At 36.0% G+C, this 22289-nt stretch overlaps 3 protein-coding genes across 3 annotated transcripts; 1 reads left to right on the forward strand and 2 right to left on the reverse strand.

Annotated features, from left to right (window-relative positions):
- The first annotated feature begins 127 nt into the window (after window positions 1-127).
- On the forward strand, window positions 128-3920 carry LOC128683735 (methylosome protein WDR77-like). The gene is made up of 6 exons (XM_053769646.2): window positions 128-395; window positions 829-998; window positions 1231-1407; window positions 2168-2330; window positions 2956-3127; window positions 3682-3920. Exons 1-6 carry the CDS (start codon window positions 284-286, stop codon window positions 3887-3889), a joined length of 1002 nt encoding a protein of 333 aa, XP_053625621.1. The 5' UTR covers window positions 128-283; the 3' UTR covers window positions 3890-3920.
- Window positions 3901-15115, reverse strand: Tdc2 (Tyrosine decarboxylase 2). The gene is made up of 10 exons (XM_053769645.2): window positions 14693-15115; window positions 9766-9817; window positions 7924-7994; window positions 7557-7793; window positions 6058-6597; window positions 5793-5982; window positions 5394-5458; window positions 4893-5104; window positions 4684-4764; window positions 3901-4485 (listed from the first exon to the last, which is right to left on the reverse strand). The coding sequence occupies exons 1-10, from the start codon at window positions 15005-15007 to the stop codon at window positions 4374-4376; spliced, it is 1875 nt and encodes a 624-aa protein (XP_053625620.1). The 5' UTR covers window positions 15008-15115; the 3' UTR covers window positions 3901-4373.
- A 3029-nt stretch (window positions 15116-18144) lies between these two features.
- On the reverse strand, window positions 18145-21782 carry LOC128683468 (uncharacterized). The gene is made up of 3 exons (XM_053769142.2): window positions 21474-21782; window positions 19706-19866; window positions 18145-19396 (listed from the first exon to the last, which is right to left on the reverse strand). The coding sequence occupies exons 1-3, from the start codon at window positions 21709-21711 to the stop codon at window positions 19232-19234; spliced, it is 564 nt and encodes a 187-aa protein (XP_053625117.1). The 5' UTR covers window positions 21712-21782; the 3' UTR covers window positions 18145-19231.
- Between the last annotated feature and the right edge of the window lie 507 nt (window positions 21783-22289).

Genomic DNA, 22289 nt, shown 5'->3' on the forward strand with positions numbered 1-22289 from the left:
GCAATGTTTGTGTACCTTAGTTGTACCAGTAGCGCCATCTGTGCTGAGCTTTGCGTAATATGCCCTATATACTCCTAATTCCATGGTGCGTATCTTAAGAAAAAAAGAATGTCAATGTCTTTTTAATGTCAAGCAACACCTACCACCTACTTAACCTATAATGACGAAATAAATACCTACCAAGGCACTTTTAAGATATCTATAATAATAATTTGAGTAGAGTGAATATTGTTTTGTTGTTTTTCAGTTTCATCTTTTGTAAGTTTGGGCATATAGTTTTGAAATGGAAAATAGCAACAAAATTGTGCCTCCACATCTTAACGCCGAGGTTTATAGATCTGATACTACCGGCACGAGTACAATGTCGTATTTCGATCATATTTCCATTAATGAAGGTAAGCAATATGATAAATATTGTAAGATATGCAACCTTTATTAAATTTATTATGTTGTGTCAATCAAGGTGCACTCGCTGCTGTACCTGCTGCTGTAAGGAATAATGTAAATAATAAAAAATCACATTTTGTTGTCAAGTACAATGGAACTTATAATAACAAGACGAGTAAAAAAGGGGAGCTACAAAGGAATACATTAATAGTAAATGTTATTTTTACTCTTTGCACTAAGTGTAAACCTAAGCTTACCTCCAAAGATATTGTGAAATGCTAAGTACCCTGTACAATTTTTCAATGTCTGCTTGGGTGTTGCTACTACTAATGAAGTGATATATATTTTCCATGGTTGAATACTGTAATTACATTAATTTACATGTAGAATATGTAGTATTACTGTAGGTTCTTTGTAACAAGATAATTTTCATTTTAACAGAGAATAGAGTGCTCATTGGGTGCTCAGAGTTAACCGGTCGATATTGGAATGGTGGAGCAATCATACACACATCAGTTTCTGAAGGAAAAAATCCTCAAAATATACCTAAGAAGAACATTCACTTGTCTAGTGGAACAGCTGATGGATGTTTTTTAGGCAAATTGGATAAGGTACATATGTATTTTTATATAAAAAATAACTTCATTGCACAGAATAAGAAAAATTATGTATTATGATAGATTTAATACCATAGGGCATTCTGTATCAGTTAACCATTAGTCCTAAATATAGAGATAGTAAGATATTAACTTTATATCACCATACAATTTTTGTTTTTGTTTTGTTGTGTTTTTAAAGCAATGAAATAATAAAAAACTTAAATTATTTTCATTAATATTACAGCTCCTTTTATGTCAAGACAATGGTTCAGTTAGTATTTGGTCATCATCATGTGATGAAGTATGGAAAATGTGGAGTGAAGATGTGTCGGTAGCTGAACATGATGATGCTGTGTTGGCTGTGGACTGCCTCACTCCGGAAACTGAATATGTTACAGCTGGTGCAGATGGAAATATCAAAGTAATTTATACACCTAAACCTTCCTCAGTAATCACTATATCTATAAAAAAATCAAATTCCGTTGCATAGTTTTAAAGGTCTAAGCATACATAGGAACATGTAGACAGCAGGAAGTGACTTTGATCAAAATCAAATCATTTATTCAGAAATTAGGCCTTCACAGGCACTTTTTCGTGTCATATTCTAAATTAAATGATATTTACCAAAGCTACAAACTACTACTTGTTTTATATTATGTAGTGATGATTTATGTACATTCAAAAAGTTCTATACAAAAATTTTGTGATGTGTAAAAGTTTATTCCAATCTTATACTATCCGCTAATTGATCAATGTCATTATTTCTTTCTACATTGAAAATAGGATGAAATTACATGTTGATCTAAATGAAAGATGTAGATGGCTATAAGTTCACCGTTCCACCAAGGATTTTGTATTGATTGAATAATTTATGTAACATAAGTTTATCCGATCTAATATTATAAATGCAAAAGTAAGTTTGTTTCTTTGTTATCTCTTCCCACATTATCTACTGGACCTATTGTTATGTAATTTGGTACACAGGTAGAAAAAGACCTGGAATAACACATAGGGTACTTTTTATTCCGAAATTCCCATGGGAGCGAAGCCCCGGGGCGCAGCTAGTTTCTAATAACCTGTTTCACAATATGGTAAATCCTAGAGTATAATTAATTTTGTAACCTTGTTTAAATTGTGGTTTTTTACATAAATTATCTTACAGTTTATGTTGTGTGTTCTAGGTTTGGGATGTAAATGAGATGATCTGTACCCATAACTACATTGCTGCTCACAGTATGTCAATATGCGGTGTAGCAGTTCTACCAAACTCAAAGAGCTTTGTAACAGGCTCCTTGGATGAATACATAAGTTTGTGGGATGAAGTTGTTGATAAACCTATTGTAGGTCAGTATGTTTTTTTGGTACCTTTTGTGATATTACCAGCGGTCTGTCCCGGCTTCGCTCAAGTAAAACCATAATAAATCATACAAAACCACGTCCAGTAGTTTTCTAGTTTGTCGCGTTCATACAGAGCGATGAGACATAAATTATACACCTAAACCTTCCTCAGGAATCCCATTTTTTATTGGTGAAAACCGCATGAAAATCATCACAGTCATTTTTGTGTTTGCAATAAACAGAAACAACTTTTGCTAAGTCATTAATCATTATTAAAAATAATAGTGGTCCTAATAAATTAAAATATGTAAAGATAATATTTCAATTCAAGCTTTTATTGCTGAATATACTTAATACGGTTGTAAAATTAACACATAAGTTTATGTATGGATTCTCTTCAGTCCAAAGTCCTCTTTGGAACTATGTGAAAATTTCAACTTTTACCTTAATATACATTAAGGTAAAAGTTGAAATTTTCACAGAAAGTGTTTTCTCTTCTCTTCCTGTCTTCCAAAAGATTAGCCCATTAACTTTCATAATTAAAATGTTTCTTTCAAATTAAAATGCAGCTAAACAGTGAAGCATTGTCTGTGCATGATTTGTCATAAATAATTTGTTTATGCCTTTGCAGATTTAGTGAAGAATGATTGTGGTGTCCGATGTGTGCAGTGGATCAATGAGAATAAATTAATATTTGGTGATGAATCTGGAGTGCTAAGTTTAGTGGATGCTAGGAATCCAAAGTCAATAATAAGACTAAAAGAGTTTCCAGCTGCAGTGCACAGAATAGCCATTAATAGAAAGTATGTGTTATTTATAATCTATACAATATCCATCCTACTAATATTATAAATGCGAAAGTTTGTTAGGATGTATATATGTATGTTTGTTACTCTTTCACGAAAAATTACTGGACCGATTGTTTAGGAAATTTGGTACATGGTTATAATCTGGAATAACACATAGGATACTTTTTATCCCGAAGTTAACACGGGAGCGAAGCCCCGGGGCGCAGCTAGTAGATAATATGAAGGATATCATATTGGGAATTAGGTCCAATTCTCTTCTCTTTTTTTTTTCTAATTGAATGTATTATTTCATTTATGGCTATCAATTCAGATGTATCAGACAGACTTTATTCAAGCTGCCGAAAGGTATCTGATGATATTGAAATTTACGCCTAGTGCCATCTGGCGACAGTAGTCGGGTACACACTGATCAATCTGCTAGTGTACAGGTTTCCTTACGATATTTTCCTTTACTGAAAATTATGGTTTTTGAAAACCATTGCTATTTTTATGACAATATTTCCACGGGTTTCGAGTTACCTATGTTATTATTATAATTTTACTTTCAGCTCTGACAAAGTAGCTGTATGCTGTGATAATAAAATAGTTTCGGTTTGTGCAATCAACGCAGACGACTCTGCCGAAGTTATATATTACGATAGACACACACACGGCAACATAGTGCGCGGACTGGCGTGGGATGGCAGGGAAGATCTTGTGTTGCACACAGTCGGTTGGGATGGGGAGATGAAATCACACGATATTGTTACCAACTAAAGTTTATTTTTAAATATATCCTTCAATTTCACCTATTTGTAAATTATTTTATTTCATTTTAGTTCATTTTTCCTCACTTCATAATTGGAATGGTAGGTATATATAATGCATACTTACAATATTCATATCTGTTTGTGACGATAAATCAATTTGATTTCCAGAACTCCATAACAAACTATATGAACGAAACAGAGTAGCCGATTAGAAGACTGTTAATAATAATAAATAAATAAACACTTCTATGTGGGCCTGTAAAGTATAATCCGAATCATTTAGTATGTAGTTGGCTCTCAACTTACCTGTGAGCACTTAGAATACCTTTCGATTTTTTTTGGATTATATACTTACTGTAGCGGATTCATAGTGGGGTTTTTTCTAAATAAAAAATCGAAATAAGATGCTCAAGTATTAATTATTATGCGGGGTTATTGAATGAACATCATGTAGGTATATTAGTCTGTTTAGTGGTAGTTGCGGGGGGTGGTCAATGCGCGGAGGGGGAGGGCGCGCGGCGCTCGGGGGAGGCGCCCGGGGAGGAGCCGCGCCGGCCGCCCGCGCCCGGGCTCAGCCGCACCATCGTGTCCAGGTGACGGAATCTGGGTACAATATTATCTTATTTACACTTTGATGAGATTCATACTTGTTCTATGCCGGGAGCGTCTACAGTGTAGATCACTCAGCCATAGACTTAGCTATAGTAAGGTAAGTAAGTAATTTTTGTATTACATGCAATGCTGAAAATAAAGAATTTCATTTCGATATAATAGATATTATGACTCTTATAGCATGCTCACCTTAGCGGCAAATCGTTCGCGTCGTTATCAACGCTCTGGAAGAATAACGCCAGCGGCCAGCTGATCCAAGACGATTGTTTCCTAAAGAAAGGGGAAGCAAGTTATATTCAATTGCAATCGGTCTTTCTCTTGCCTTTTTAGGACTTGATTGAATAAATACAAACATGCACATCATCTACGGGAAATTTCGCGGTTTAAAAAATACTAACGGTGTTGGAGGCTGCACTATATCACTTTCAGGCGTATCTGGTGTAGTGGGGCCCGCCGCAGGGGGCGGAGATACCGGTGTAGTGGGTGCAGGGGGAGGTGTTTTGTTGATGGCCGGGTTGTAGATCTTGGGATCACTGACCATGCGTACGAAGAAGGAACGCTTGTGGGCCAGCGCAGCACGGTTCCTGCGTGCGCGTTCCACGTTCAAATCCTGGAAATATTTTTTTATTAAATTTATGGTTCTATTGATGTCTTCACTCCGCGGTGCCAAAAATCTGAAACTCTCTCTCATCTGAGCGCAGTCCCGGTTACTTTCCCAGCTGTTGAGCGTCGGGTCTGCTTTCCTACTTTTTCATCTGCACTTCGCACGGTTGTCGGTATTCCTAATTGTCAGACCAAAATCCCAAAATCTAAAATGTTGTTATTTGATTGCTAATGATTCTAGAATGTTGTTATTAATTGATAAATAATGGTCATAAATATGAGGTTTTAAATCTTACTCGTTCCTTGTCTGGACCTTCTAGAAGTTCTGTAGCGAAGTCCGTTATGACGTCCCAAGCCACTTCTGAAAGAATGGATGAACGTGTACTTAGTAGTAGAAAAACTTATTAATTCGTACACTATGTGGATTTTTTTGTTATTATCCACGCTATATATGCGGTAACCGCTGCTGCAAAGTGTAGATATGTACATCGATGCCAGAACTATAATGTCACGGGACAAAATTAAGCTCTTATAATATTATTGCTTTTTTAGCTCTTGGAATATATTAAGCTCTGAAAAAAAAGCACGAGTCCCGACTTGCTAAATGCATGTCAGACTCCTGTTTTAAGGGCGGATAATCTTGAAAGGGTTAAATACATTTTCTGGCGTCATAGTTAAACACTAATCGTCCTCACCGATGTCTTCCCGCGTGGAGTGCTGATGCACCACGCAGAACCGGATGACGAACCGGTCCCGCACCGACGCCGGCACCATATGTATCTTGCCAGACGCGTTGATGTTCGTCAGCAGCTTCCTGTTCAGCTCGTCGATTTGTTGGTCCGTCTCGTCTGGACCTCCGACGAGCCGGAAACATACCAAACCCACCTGCAATATACCATTTTGTCAAAATATTTCATTCATTTCTAATAGTTAGGTAATTCTGATAAAACATGTGTTTACCTTTACTTGATTGCAAACTTCAAACCTATCATCTTTTCGGACCAACTTTTCAAAATACTTCGCTAGCTCGCAATGCCGTCGGACATATTTTTGTAAACCGCTGATGCCGTAACTTCTTAACATAAACCACAATTTTAGTGATCTAAAGCGACGGCTTAAGGATACTCCCCAATGCCTGTAGTCTATTGCTGTGTGGTCGTAACAGTGCTGGAGGTACAGAGGGTCTACCACCAAAGCTGATGTCAGGAGGTAGCGGTTCGTCACCCACAAGAGTGAGCAGTCGAAAGCGGTCAACATTAGTTTGTTGGGATTGGTGGCGAAGGAATCAGCGTGCTCTATTCCCGCCAAGTGGTACTTATGTTCGGGGCAAAGAAAGGCGCTCCCAGCATAAGCCGCGTCCACATGGAGCCACACCGAAGGGAACTTCCTTACGACGGGCCCTATTTCGGCCAGGTTATCAAATGAACAGCACGACGTGGTGCCCAAAGTGATAGCAACGAAAAATGGCACAAGTCCAGCTTCTTCGTCTTCTTCCATTGCCTGAAACAAACCGAAGGTTTGTTAATGTAAAAATGTGTTTACTGTATACGACGTGTTAATTTGTCGATGCTTTCAAGAAAGCCATCGGACGCTCATTAATTTGCACTCAAACAAGTACATAAATTATGAGTGTACCTACTACTACTATAACACCACAATTAATCGAGAAATGAGGCTTAATCGAAATGAGTTGAACATTCTATTATAGAGACGCCGCAATTAAACAACTTCATAAGGGGGTCGTATTGCGAAATTTCAATATTTGCGGTATAGAAAGTGGCGCACAATGCCGCTCCATTACCGCCCGGCTCGCCACGTATTTCCGGCATGCAAGGGCGCGTCATTAAACGCGGGATGGCGCCGACCTAGCTCTCTCTCGGCCATGCTACAAAACACCCACAGTATAGAAATACAGACGTTGCAAACTGGGCCATCGGATAGCGAATTCTTCAGATAGTTCCTTTAGCTTTTAAGTGCGTCTTTTGGGCCAAGTTTATAGTTAAGTTAAGTTGCACAAGAGCGATAAGAAGAATATCAATGGAATATTAAATAAAAATGCGTTATGATTTTTAGGTACTTTCAACTTTGGAAAAGCGAAATAACCGTGCGTCCATTATTTGTAGTTTTCTGCAATGTCGTTATTTTATGACTCTGCTATAGTGTCGCGAAACACAGCCTCCGCCAATCGCCGTAGCGCCTTATTACATCTCCTAGTTAAATTAAATAGTTTGTATTCGTGCTATGAATAAAAATGAAATATATGTATATATATATTTCATTTTACCCCAGCAATACCCCATTGCAATTTTTCAAGTTACCCCTTGCTCGAATATATATTAATTTTCGATTAATCTTGTAAAGTGATAAGTACTTACCCAAAGACTTTATGACGGCAACATCGAAAATTAATATAATATAGGTAGTCGAATGCTATGAGAGTCGATATTATCGATACTTACTTCTTTTAACGTATCGCCCCTTAGCGAGCCATGTTCATCAGGCTGTAGGATCCTTAATTTGACGAAGCTTATCATGGCTGCTTTTTCCACGCTCGAATGCGCCTCTTTGGAGCAATATGCAATCAGTTTGGAGAGCAAAAGGCCCTCGTCCACTGTGGGGAATTGGTGCTTCAGCCTCTTGATTCCGTTTGCTCGGGCCGCCAGCATTGAAACCAATACACATTCGCTCGCTGACCCCTAAAAATTACTTTTACATACATCTATGTCAAATCATATTATTACATACTAAACTAATTTAATTAATACTCATATGATATGTCATTATAACATTTGATGTAGTGAACGGACAATCTTCGATAATACATACCTCTATTACACCACCACCTTTACTCCCCTCTTCCAAAGCTAAAAATGCAGGAGGTAATCCTATCGCTTTACCTATGAGACAATAGAAAAAAATATATAAAACAAATGGTTTCTACATATTAATGAATGTTAATTCACAACTGCTTACATACATCACATACCATATTGAAATCTTTTAATATAATAGTTTTAATTGACGACGCTGGAACGAGAGTTAATTAAGTGAAGTTTTTACCAAAAATGAGGTTATCGCATATAGGAAAAAGAAAAGCCATATCAATCTAATTTCTTCCTAAAAGCCAAAATATCTATATGTGCAATTAAGTATCAAATGGCTATCCTAACATGCATAATCTTTAGATTCAAGCTTGTCATTTCCTGGGGATTTCGGAAAGACAATCTTTCATGAGGATACATACTTTATATTTGTAATTTTTGTTATAAATTTAAATACTTTAATACTATTTTTCTAAATAAACTAGCTTTTGCCCGCGGCTTCGCCCGCGTGAATTTCATAGCAAAATCTCAGTAATTTTTTTATCGAGTACTCAGTAAAACTCATCTTTAGTTCAATTTCCAGTTTCCGGCTGCATGTCTTGTCCCGCAAACTTGTTCAATCCCGCTTCCTGCTATGTAATGTAGATATCCCGTACTGTTTCCTACATATTGTGACATCATGTTTTTCGCAATGTGTCCCGTCCCGTTTCCCACTACGTGTCTCCTTCCCATTTCCCGCTCCGACTCCAACTCCCGCTTTCTACAACGCGTGCCATCCCATTTTCCATGACGTTTTACGTCCCAGAATTTTAATAACCATAAACGTAAATTAAACATTTTTTGTATTTACTTATATTATTTATTTGTATTTATTTACTACAAAAAGTGTCAGTAAGAATTATCAGCTTTTTATCTTGAAAATGTTATTAAGTCCCATACAATCTTTCACGCCCCTTTTGAAGGTTGACTGTAAATTATCAAATCTGAAACACGTATTCTTTAATTTGTTGTAAACAACCAAAATCCAAATTTTCAAGTCACTAACTTCAACGGTGTAGAACTTTCATATTAACAGTTTTTCACCCCTTTTTCTTCTGCAAAATTTTAAAGTAAATCTGCTCCGTGGATTGTTATTTTCATTTTCCTTTCATTTCCCTAGGATTCCCCCTCCTCATTTTCTGGGATGAAATGTCTATAAGATGTTAACCCGGGATTCCGAGGTATTTTTGATTCATTATTAGTTTTTCAATTATCCTACTGAAACCTGACTATTACTGATCACGTACTTTCGGGATAAAAAGTAATGTGTTAATCCAAAGTAAGTATCAGCTACTTCAATACCAAATTTCATACAAATCGACCCAGCCGTATGATCGTGAAGAAATAACTTTTTTTATTCATAATTAGTTTTTCAATTATCCTACGGGAACCTGACCATTTACCGGGATGAAATGTATATAAGATGTTAGCCCGGTATATAAGGTACCAATTTCTCATTTTCGTACCAAATTTCAAGCAAATCGGCTCAGTAGATTTCGAGTGATGCGCGTTCAAAAATTTCCAAAACTATATTTTCGTCATCTATATCAGTAACTAAGTACATTCCATGAAGAATTTAGAAAAAATCCAATGTACAAATTTGACCTTTCTTCAATTTTATTATATGTATTGATGATCATATTGATAAAGTATTTTTACGTTTATCGTAAGCTTGTTAAAACTAGCCGTAGTCTTATTTCAATTCACGATATAACGACCTCGACCAATTCAATTCTTTAGCAACAGGGTAATTGGATATGCAGGGGAGTGAAGGACAATAAAACCTTTCTTTTCATTATTTACTTACCCATCCAATCAAGCATTATAATTTCCAATTCCGTGCAGGCAGGGCTCGCCGCCTGAAAGTGTTGTATATGTCAGTAATATTTTAAACTTAAAATGCAAATTTTGTAGAAAATGTTGTAGATTGTAAATTCAATTCTCATTTACTTAACTTTCACTTTATTTACTTAGCTATATAAATTTCTCATATAGTTTTCGTACTTTTCGTATCTAGTTCGTACGTATGCATTTATATGCGAATTAGAGCTAAGGTGCAGCCGGTCGCATATGGTTATACCTAGGTTTAGCTATTACCATACCGGTTACACCTAGGTCTAGCCGAAATGATAAATTCAAAACCTAGATCTAGCAGAAGATAAGTAGATTACACCTAGGTGTAACCAACTGAGACTGGCTGCATCTAAGTCTAGCCGCACTTCGAGGTTTAACCGTAACATATACATTTGTTTCAAATGTAATTGTCCTTAAAGTAGTACGCTCTTTAAAATACAAGCTGCTCATTTATTTACAACCTCCAAGCTAAGTAATCGATACCGTTGCAATCATGTCATTGACGTTGACGCAGTTACTTGTACCTTTTTGTACAATATACTATTTGACGCTACAAGGTTCAGTCTGTCAATATATTAAAGATCTATATGATATAATATTTTATATGATAAAATAATATTTACGCCGCGCGCAGTACCTAATATTGGTGAATTTGCAATTATTTTGGATAGGTGAATATCGCTGTCTACTGTATAATAATTCAGATTCCGCTATAAAGAAGCTAGTGCGATAATACAAGATTTAAGCATTTCATTTTACACTTACAAGAACTACGAAATCTGTTTGTTCTCACTAGTTTGATTCAGTAGTTCTATCATAGAACTAGTGAGAATGTTTTTCCTTATTAGTCCCATTTTTATTGCCGTGAGTCGGATTTAGATGCGACGGATAAAAACTGTAGAAGTTACGCAATGGACAGTGATATATGGATGCCGAAGTAGAGGGGAGGCCTTTATACCTAGCAGTGGGACACCACTAAATTAATATGACTAATTCTAATGAGAATGTTTCATATTTGTTCGACCGTCTAATTTAAATGAGATTTGATAATTTACATAATTTAGTATATTAAAACATATGTAGTCACAATCAAAGCAGTTCACTGTAAGCTGACTTCTTCGCGTATAAAAAAAAAGGAATAATGAAATACTAAATGTAATATAAATGTTTATAGTATTTGATTAATGCATTGATTTTTTTAATATTTTTTTATAGGTGAAGAAGCTAGCTAATAGTTTATGTTTTAGATGTACAAACATATGTGTACTAATTACCTATTATTTTTGTCAGACGGTCGAATAAATGAGAAAAAAACATTTTTACTAGTTCGACGATAGAACTTGTTGAATCAAACTAGTGAGAACCATAACGTTTCTTCTTTTTAAGAATAAGCTATTCAGAGAATATATGTGAATAAACTGTGCCTTTTTAGATTTATTTTAAAGTTTTGTGTACTATATGACACCTACATAATGTAATGATCGAGGTAGCCATACATGACAACCTACCTAGAGGTATCTTCGTAAGACCTCACCATATCTCCAAATTGACATTAAAGTTTTTACTTGAAATACATCTCTTCCGTTTATTTTTTCTGTGATACAAAAACAACAAAGTTTGCAGTTTATATCATGTTATAATGTGAATCACGGATGTAACTAATTGATTGATTTTCTAGTGTACACTCAGTATACTGGTGACAGCGCCTCTAATGATTATAGGTTAGAGTGCGGTGTTCGTCAGGGAGGGCTGACCTCACCGGACCTCTTCAGTCTGTACGTGAATCGCTTGATTGAGGAGCTGAGGAGCAGCAAAATCGGCTGTCATATTGGCTCTTTATGTGTAAACAATATCAGTTACGCTGATGACATGGTGCTTCTCAGCCCCTCCATCAGTGGTCTAAGAATGCTATTGGAGATTTGTGAGCATTATGCTTTGAGACATGGTCTCAAGTATAACGTGGCAAAGACCCAATTCATGGTTTTCGCAGAAGGAAGAGGTCCGGAAAGGGTACCGCCAGTGTTTCTGAATGGCGCTTCAGTGGAGAGAGTAGGGCAGTTCAGATACTTGGGTCACATGGTGTCGGAGGATCTCCGTGATGACTCCGACGTGGAGCGCGAGCGCAGGGCCCTGGCTGTGCGGTGCAACATGATCGCGCGCCGATTCGCGCGCTGTTCTAATCTGGTCAAGTTGACCTTGTTTAGAGCATATTGCCAATGCTTCTATACAAGTCAGTTGTGGGTCAAATGCACAAAGCGAACGCGTAGTGCCATCTGGGTGCAGTATAATAACGCATACCGCATCCTGATGAGGCTGCCTCGCTGCTGCAGCGCGTCAGGCATGTTCGCCGCGGCCGGGGTTCCTGACTATTTCGCGATAATTAGATCGCGAGTCGCAGCGTTCTGGACACGCATCCGAAACTCAAACAACGAGATACTCCGAACCTTATCTGAGTGTCTGAGCAGCCCTATCTTAAGATATTGGCTTTCCGTGCATCGCGACAGTAATAGTAAATAATATTAATTTATTAGGTACTGTTTCTATTTTTTATTATTTTTTTTAGTCTATAGTGTGATATGGGTCATGTATTTTACAAGTGCCTGCAATAAATGATTTATTATTATTATTATACTAGATAAAGAATAGAATAAGTTATGAAGAATAAATACATAAGTATCACAAACTACGTGTTGTATCATCGAAACAGATATTTTGTATGTAGGTGCGAATAGGGCAGCCGGCCAAGACAAGTGTATAATATGTGAAAAGTTGTATGCACTTTCAAAGTCTCTCATCCATCATCGGCTGTCAGCCTGAGAATCTGACCAATATAATACGTAAGTAACTAACTATGTTGTTTGTTGTAATATCTTTGAACGCCTAAGAGGTACCTTTAGTCAATCCAATATTACTCGTATTATCAATATTTTTTTTATCGCGTATTTACCGGGATGAAATGTATCTAATTTTCCTACAGGGCACTCCTCATTTTCCGGGATGAAATGTCTATAAGATGTTAACCCGGGATTCTAAGGCATTTTTTATTAATAATTTTTCAATTATCCTACGGGAACCTGACCATTTACCGGGATGAAATGTATCTAAGATGTTAAACCGGTATATAAGGTACCTACATACCAAATTTCAAGCAAATCGGTCCATTAGATTTCGAGTGATGCGCGTTCAGACAGACAGACAGACAAACATTTTCAAAACTATATTTTCGTCATCCATATTCTAACGAAGTATAATATTCCATAAAGTATTTAAAAAAATATATCCAATGTACAAATTTGGTCTTTCTTCAATTCTATTATATGTATTGATAATGCTATCATATCAATTTATAACAAACTGCCTCCCACTTCATATAGAGACAATAAGTAAAGTATTGACGAATTCTTAAATTATGCACTTGATAAAAAATTTCGTAAAATTAGTCTGTTTCTGTATCACAAATCTACTCAATCGAAATTAATTATAATCTATTAAAATTAGAGTAACTTGAAACAGTTTAGCCGTAGTAAACAAAGATTTTTCTCTGTAACAATATTTTTTTATATTGCACATTTAGCGTCATTCTAAACAATACAATCTGTGAATAAAACGTAGACAGCTCCAAAAGCTCGTAGCGATGCGTAGACCGCTACGGGCTACGGAAGTTCGCTACGTAGACCACTAGTTCGCAGCGATTCGTAGCTCTACTATTTGCCTTTTCTAAAGAGCAGTGATAATGATAACGATGATTATAAAAAGTAGCCATACTTTTTATGATAAAGTAGTTAAAGTAAAATTTTCCTGGCGCTATTTTAATCTAGCAACTTATGTTTATTTTATTATGACAATTTAATTATAAATATTAGCAAACAACCGCCTCCACAGTTTGTTAATCAAGGCGTTAGAGGATCTTAACGAAAATCATAAATCTCTAAAATATTCCTCAAAGGGATTTTTGGACGAAAGGATTTTGGTGCGTGTTTAATTAATAAATACTTTTACAACTGAGGCGATGTGAAAATATTCTTGTAAGCTTAAATTTTAAAGAGAAAATCGCCATAAATATAAATCTGACGTTTGAGGCGTATAGGAGATGCTGTCAGAAATTGAAAGAGCACTCAGCATAAAACTTAATGAACATAAGTTAATCATAAGTACCTCTGAGACATAGCTAAATTGTATATATACTATATTAAAATCTGTTCTTTTAAAGACTAAAAGGAAAAAAATAAGTAAGAAGAGTAAACATTTCTTTAGGAAATTACGTATGTTTCTTGTAATATTAACAATTTTGGTAAGCAATAATACTTCCTACATAATGTTTGAAATACACTCATTAGCTTCATATGGCTAATTAAAAAGTTTTTAATTCATACCTTTTGTACGACGTTCGTATGTAATTAAAGTTTAAGTATATTCCTCCATTTATTATTATTTTATCATTATCGTACTAAACATGCTATAGTACGAAAATGATCAAATAATAATAATAAGTGCGGACACAGGTAAATAATTATAGAAGGTTGTAATAAATCACATTTTCATTTGAATTATTTATAAAAAATGTGTTAAAATTAGATGATTTTCAAACAACTTTATAGACTTTCTTGAATTGTTGTAGTTAAGAAGTTCTTAATTTGTTTTATTTAGATTTGTTCTAAATAACTCGAATTAAAATTATAGATATAGGTATTTATAAGTTATAGGAGTGGCGTTGTAAAATGTTTCTCAAAACCCAACACTATAAATTGAGTTATGATAATAATTAACGTTAACGTACACTTATCTACTGAAGGAATACCCCCCAGGTACGTTTTTAGCTTTACAGACTAAGCTACTAGCGAAAAGTAAATAAGAATAAGAAAGTATATTTTGAAAAATACCCATGAGAATCCAATGCATCCGATTCCTGCTGACAGCATGTCACCGAGGATGGAAGGGTACCCGTTGCCAGCTGGAAAGTACGCGTGGAACCGCGGGTGCTGCCAGTGGGTCACCCCCGGCATGATCTTACTCTCCACATCGTTCATCACGTCCTCCCAGTTCTCCGGGTGGAACGGGGCCTCGGAAGGCAAAGCCGCCCGCAGGTACCCAGGCTCAACTGATGGAGTCACCCGTCGCGTACGCAGCGTGGTCATATACGTGCAAATGTAGTCCACCATCTCCTTTCCCCGGACACGGAATTCCTCAACGTCCATTTTTGAGAGTTAGTAAAAGTTATTGGACGATGTTAAGGGTGCCGCAGGGCACGAGACTGCGATGTCAGCGCCACGACGGCTTCCGGCTGACTCGACGACCGCCGCAAGCACTCCAGTGGTCGAGGGGCCGGCCGGAGGGAGCGAGGGGAGGGCGCATCTGCGATCGTGAAGGAATGATGAACGTTTCGTCGCGTCGCTGCAAGTCTGCTGTCCATGACATAAGATGAGCGAGTATAAGCAATATATATTTGAAAATGGAGGACTGAAAACATTTCCTTACTTTTTAGGTAGGTACCTGCTTAGTTCATAGATAGGTAGCTAGCAAGCAGGCTTGTCTAATATAATAGTATAAATATGACATTAGTTAAATATTCGGTTCAAAAAATAAACAGGATATTAACTTTTTTGTTAATCTCCAAAATTACTAAATTTTGAAATATTTTATCGACTTAGGTACCTATATCTGGGCGTAGTGAAGCTCGCAAGCCTACTCGCCGCTCGCTGGCCGCCCTCGAACCCCCGATGCCTCTTCATTATGTCAGCTGAATGCGCCCCGTACTATTTGACCTCAGCCAGTATTACAGTCTTTGATTATGACGAGCCTTAATTTATTCTATGCTCTTAACAGGCTTTTTGCAATTAATGAATAGTTTTTGATTCAACAGAAATTTATTTTACAACAATTTCTTGGAATACCTAAATATCATGATTCAAATCAGGGTGTTTACTGTTTACAGAAACACTCTTCACCGAAAGCACGTTTTGCCTAAAAAAATATTTTTGGTTTTTCGAAATCTAAATAAGTTGAATTAAAGATCGAAAATTCAGTTCTGCTCGTCATAATTAGATTAGATTAGGTCAGAACACGTATTAAAAAATCGGTTTCTGTTTAGGACAGTGTTCAATGTGGAGCTTCACACAGAAGCTCCACATTTAAGCAAATCATGAATATTGTAATAACACATAACATATAGTACCTAAGTCCGATGGGACTCAAACCCATGGCCACCATAAGCGTAGGTACGCCTTATCTTTCGAACAGTGGACTACGGACATGACAATTACATATTTGATTACAGCTCAGGTGGTACCTACTTCAACATTTGTTACTAAGTACTAATTTTCCCCTTCGTATTTAATTTTTACCTTTCGTAGAATTCAAGGAAAGAAGCAAGGTACCTAGCTCAATTTTATCATATTTTTTTTATTATTCCACGCTATAAAAATATTTAAAATCGATAATTTTGAAATACATTAAATATTGTCATTTAAAATATAGGTATGTACCTATTTATTACAATTTCATTTAAATCGCATATTTTGCCTTGCCTCAAATTTGGGTTAAGTAAGTACCTAAGTCTTTAAAATGGTAAGGTGCTCAGAATAAGTAAGGATCTATAAATATTCATTAGCTTAGGTTAGTATTATTAACCTGTATAAAATGAAAATGTCTTTTTATTTGGGCAAAGATATTCGCCGCGCAGCCGTCATTAGGTTGTATGATATAGTCCTATTTAAAAACAATAGACACTATCCAGTCTGAAATCGCATTCCTAGTAATATTATAAATGCGAAAGTCTGTCTGCCTGTCAGTTTCGTTAACATTTGTTTCCGTTCTCTTTGTTCTACTTCAGGCTACTTATTTTTAAAAACACAACACACAAACTTTGTTATGTGTGTTCTTTGTAATTAAAAAAGTATTGTCAATTTATTCCCATACTTTTTTGGTCCTGGAAAGATTAAAAAAGCAGAAAACATTGGATGGAATACGCGATATGAGGCCATGAGCGCTAGGAGTCGCCGACTCGACGGAACGTGCATTCTTCCCACGCCGGAATACCAGTGCCATATTATTATGTGAGATATCCTCTCCCCTATTGTGCAATATATATCTACCAAACTTCATTGACGTCTTAGGCCGCGCTTCAAATTCAGGTCACGATACGGCTTAAGCGATTATTCGATATCTGGATGTAGGCATATATATCAAATTCGTCGGTACAGATGGAAGTCATTGAAGAATGAATAGCTTATGCTTTTTAGTATAAAACATACATACATATCTATATATTGATATGGTATATAGAAATCTACTGTGGAGTATTGGAAAAGGGATACAAAACCAGTATCTCTCTCTAATCGGAGCATTTTCCTGGTTTCTTCCCAGACGTTAAGCGTCGGAGCCTCGGGTCCGCTTACCTCACTTTGCATGGTCGTCGGCATCCCTAGTTGTCGCACCATTGGCACGTATATCTTTGACGACGCCAATTAAGGCAGCACTTCTTGGGTTTGCCCCTTCTGTTAGGGCCAGGTGGGCGAACGGCATACGGCCCAGACGGGCACAAAACCAATATTTAAGTAAATAATAAATAATATATTAGGACAAATCACACAGCTATTGAGCTAGCCCCAAAGTAAGTTCGAGACTTGTGTTATGGGATATTAATACTCAACGATACTATATTTTATAACATATACATATATAAGTAAACATCCAAGACCCGGGCCAATAAGAAAAATATAATTTTCCATCATGACCCGACCGGGGATCGAACCCAGGACCTCTCGGTTCGGAGGCAAGCACTTTACCACTTGGCCACCGAGGTCGTCAAAGTTAACGACCTCGGTAACTTTGAAATATATGCAAACTCAAATCGTAAATTGTTAACATTGTTTTCACCAATTTTTTCAGTTAAGTTATTGATTAAATCATATAAATCTTTAATAACCTAAGTGCTTAATACTTAACAATAATAAATGATATTTTAATTAAACTCATCCCACAAACATCTTCCTAGAATGAAGACCCATTTTTACGGTTAAAATTCACGCCACGCGCGTTCTTCAAAAGTAGGTACCTAAGTCTTTCTGGGTGGTCGATAGCAACTTGCGGGAGATGCTTCATCGACACTAAAACAATTTAAGCGCTCCATCCATAATTCAATTGTATGCTACGGGAGCGCGACCGCGAGGGTAAATTTCACCACAATTATTGAACACAAATTCACTTAGATTGTGCTATGTTTCTTAAACATTTAAATGTTCAAGTTCCTTTTATTATAATTACCTATAATCGTCCTTCTTCAACTGAATCATATAGATACTTAAACGACAATGGATACAATAAAAACAAAAACTTTTGTGAAAATTAAAGATATTTATTTAATTTATAGGAAATAATTTATAGGGAATAATAGGAAATAATTATGTAGGTAGTAGTCAAATGCATACCCATCGATCATCTAAGCTAAAAGGTACCTACAATAAGTAATTAAAGAAAAGTTAAGTCAGTCCCAGTGATTATTTTAGTAAGCACCTACGTATTTAGCTCAACACAGCGTCAGCCATCGATTGCAGCGAAGACTCGATAGATCTCAAGGAAATAAAAGTTGGAGTCGTGGAAGAAGAAAATAGCCTCGTTGAAATCTAATTTCGCGTACCATAACGAGCAGCCACTCGAGCCCGATGAGCCATCCGCGACAGACCCGCTCATATCAATTCCCTAATTGAGGCGCAGATTCTTCGCTCGAGCGCGCTCTCTGAAAACCAACGCCAGCGACGACTTTTCGCCATTCTTTATAGCCCACTGTTCAACGAGTTTCTTGACTTTTAAATAAAAATAAGTTTTTAAAATTACAACTGGGGTATGTACGAGCCAGAACTAAGTTCAGTATATTTAATTATTGAACGTTCTTCTATTGCAATATTGGTAAAGTTGTGTGATGATGAGTAAGATCAACATTGAAATTAAATAAAAAAAACAGTTATTCGAAGCATAAATATGCAACAAAAAAACAACACACAAATTTTATAACTCTCTCAAAGCCTCCTGAAGGGCTTTTTGAAATAAATATATACTATATAGATATATACATCGATACAATAATAACTTTCTTAAATATTCGAAGTAGGTAGGATATTGATATAACGTTGTTTCTAAGAGGCACCTTTAAACTATGTTTGCCGCATACCTAGATTATAGAGTATATGTCATTCTAATTAATATATTATTCTAGTAAAAAAAAGATAAATAACAATAAAGCTGAAAATTTTAGACCTAATGAATAATCCAAAAAAAGTTCGCCAGCGCTATATAAATTTCTAACGTAACCATAAAATATTCCGCTTATGTTTCAGTGTGAACGACCCCTAACTTACACACAGACACACACACCACTCAGCCTGTAAGCAAATAAAAGTATGTACTTAAAAATAAGTAGGTGATTAAGTAGTAAGGTGTACATCTTCGACAGCATCAGTAGGCGTGTCATCCACAACTCCAGTGTCATCATCGTCCTCTTCAGCTTCGACTATAGAGTAAGGTCCTTCGTTACACCTAGGTCCATCACAGGAAAAGTTATCGTATTGACAGTACTCGCCAAATACCATCTGTAACAAAACCAAACTCATCAATGAGATACAAGTCATTTATAATTTCCTTTATTCAAATACAAATTTTCAGCGTACCTTTGGATGATGAAAAAGGGAAGAAATAAAATAAAGCTTAAAGAAGACAAACTTATCAAACTCTAAGAAATTCAAATAAATATTTTTTTATTATAAGTTATTAGATATTTAAATAGGTGGTTTAAAAACCAACACCACTCTCATTCTGTCTTGATTATTTTACAAATTACCTACTTCTTATTCCAAATTGAAACTACGACCTATATAGATCTACATAAAAAATATGTGTACTTTAGTAGGGTGAATCTGATCAAAAGTCGAGTTGCAACTACAGCGGCCGCATAGGCAAGTGCCGCGTCCATAGCAGTCCTCCAGCTGGCCTGGTGGACGACAATTCTGCTTGAGCTCTTCCGGAGGCGTGCAGGCACATTCTGCTGATTCTTCTAAGCTAACTGTAACAAAGATACAATAACGGGTGTAGGGGGCAATACACTGATTTGACTGTCGTGAAGGATGCTGATGAACGCCGATACAATATTTAAAAGATATATTAGCTGTACATACTATAACTAAGTACAAAATTTATTAAAGCAGATAAGCCTCTTATGCCTTAATAAATTATGCTGTGTCAAGACACTCAATCTTTACACAGCATAATTTATTAAGGACTAGCTGATGCTCGTGATTTCGTTCCCGTGGCCGAACAATTTTTGGTAAGGAGTCGAAGTTATTTGAGAAATTTAACTGTACAGACAAAGCGTAACGATACTATATATACTATACAGAAGATGCTCATACGACTGATATATAGGTATGTTTCCTATAGTTTATCTGGACCATTATGACTCTTCTTCAGGTGTTCCAGATCTTCGATGTTTATACCTCACCAGTAAATGCTCATCAGGCTGAACAACTTTTGTTAAGGCATCATTTCTATATTTCCTATAGTTTCGCTCGATCATCATGGGTCTGCAATTCTGCATCAGGTGTTCAATATTCAATTCAATAATAATTCTAGATTCTTCAATTTTTATACCTCAACAGAAAATGCTCATCAGACTGAACAACTTTTATTAGGGCGTCATTTCTATATTTCCTATAGTTTATCTGGACCATCATGGGTATGCATCAGGTGTTCCAGATCTTCGATTTTTATATCTCAGCAGAAAATGCTCATCAGACTGAACAACTTTTTTAAATGCGTAATTTCTATATTACCTATAGTTAAGCTGTACCATCATTGTTCTTCATCAGGTGTTCCATTTTTCAAAATCATTTATATATGTTATACCTCATATTTTGCCCAGGCTTAATAGCAGCTATATAACAAAAAAAGTTTCATTTTATTTTTCATTTTAGTTTTAAAAATAATTTATACCCTATATGTTGCCCGGGCTTAATAGCTATATAACAAAAGTTTCATTCAAATCCGTTCAGTAGTTCCGAAGATTAGCGTGTCCAAACAGACAAACAGACAGATTTTTTTTTCAAATTCTTACTCAGCTGCTGCGATTCTATCGCCTAATTTTATCTTTATGTAAATTTATTCAATATACAGATTTTTTTCTACTTATTATTTATTATATGTATGATTGATTACTATTGGCGTCCATTTAACATTTTAAATGTAAACTGCCAGTGATCTATGGAGATCACTAAGATTGCTAAGATTTTTTCATGGAAGTTAACTCATTCACTGGCTGTTTAGAAAATCATATGATTACAAAATTTCTATTTAAATCGTGTTTGTTTTTTCTAAATAAATTTGTTCGATCGATCACCTAGCCAATATATTTAATTTATATATTTTAAAATTAGTAGGAATATATAATTATATTCCCGCACGATCGAGAAGTACTTAATTACTAATATGTAAGTAAATCTTAACAGGTACCTACATAATATCTTGATTCTGAGTTTTTAAATTTTCGGGAGATATGAAAAAAATATTTAATCTGGGATAGATTTGTCAATGATACGATAAAAGCTCTTGAAATTTCATCTTAGATACCTACCTACGTATAGGTCTAAACTCACATGTTATATAAAGTGTACTTACGTCCGTTATGTTTGTGTATTACTTTTGAATTCTTACAAAAGTCTTCATGACTTGGTAACAGGCTCGAAAAACATCTGTTCTCGGTAGGGCACCATGAACAATGTCTAAACTGTAGGCATTCCATGCAGGACCTCTTGATATTGCACACCCATCGCTCGTCTATCGAGGCCACTCTTCTAGAGGAAACGGAAACTATCGCTAAAGCACAAATTACCACTGCCGTCGTTGTAACTCTCATTTTATCGTCTTGTCGAAGTAAATTTGTCGAGCAAATAGAACTGCCGATAATTGTTTAGCCATGACTTATTTATATCGATTTAGATAACCTTTTCTTGGTCCGTTTGTATAGTATAGGTACATATGTTGCGTAAATACTGGAGTGTTCTGCTTGTTTTACTAAAAGCTATGTATGTACTGATCTGTTGTCCTAAAACCAAACTGTTTTCGATGAAGTTGGTAGACTACAACGGTTAGAAAAAAATAAATACTACTTGTATACATCCTAGACATACAGCGATGCGGTTAGTGCTTTAGTTGCAAAATTCTTACAGATGCGGAGGGTCGGGACATTAGCCTTGTAGAACCTACTTCCACAGGGCCTGATTAACCCCTTATTCGTCCCGACCCTCCACATCTGTAGAAATTTCGCAAGTAAACACATTTGAATTATATACCTAAACCTTCCTCACACTATCTATTGGTAAAAACCGCATGAAAATCATTTTGAGTTTACAGTGAACAAACAGACAGACGCGGCAGAGGACTTTGTTTTATGTAAGGATTGTTTTAGGTATGTAAGGATAAGGATCGACGACC

This window comes from Plodia interpunctella, chromosome 3 (genome assembly GCF_027563975.2).
Source record: "Plodia interpunctella isolate USDA-ARS_2022_Savannah chromosome 3, ilPloInte3.2, whole genome shotgun sequence".
NCBI classification, from domain to species: Eukaryota; Metazoa; Arthropoda; class Insecta; order Lepidoptera; family Pyralidae; genus Plodia; species Plodia interpunctella.

Coding starts and splice junctions, on each gene's coding strand:
- LOC128683735 (XM_053769646.2), top strand. CDS start 284: ATGGAAAATAGCAACAAAATTGTGCCTCCACATCTTAACGCCGAGGTT. Junction 396..828: donor TCATATTTCCATTAATGAAG/GTAAGCAATATG, acceptor TCATTTTAACAG/AGAATAGAGTGCTCATTGGG. Junction 999..1,230: donor TTTTAGGCAAATTGGATAAG/GTACATATGTAT, acceptor TTAATATTACAG/CTCCTTTTATGTCAAGACAA.
- Tdc2 (XM_053769645.2), bottom strand. CDS start 15,007: ATGGACGTTGAGGAATTCCGTGTCCGGGGAAAGGAGATGGTGGACTAC. Junction 9,818..14,692: donor GATGCATTGGATTCTCATGG/GTATTTTTCAAA, acceptor CAACACTTTCAG/GCGGCGAGCCCTGCCTGCAC. Junction 5,459..5,792: donor CTCCACGCGGGAAGACATCG/GTGAGGACGATT, acceptor CCATTCTTTCAG/AAGTGGCTTGGGACGTCATA.
- LOC128683468 (XM_053769142.2), bottom strand. CDS start 21,711: ATGAGAGTTACAACGACGGCAGTGGTAATTTGTGCTTTAGCGATAGTT. Junction 19,867..21,473: donor AATACACAAACATAACGGAC/GTAAGTACACTT, acceptor TCTTTGTTACAG/TTAGCTTAGAAGAATCAGCA. Junction 19,397..19,705: donor ATCAGATTCACCCTACTAAA/GTACACATATTT, acceptor GTTTTGTTACAG/ATGGTATTTGGCGAGTACTG.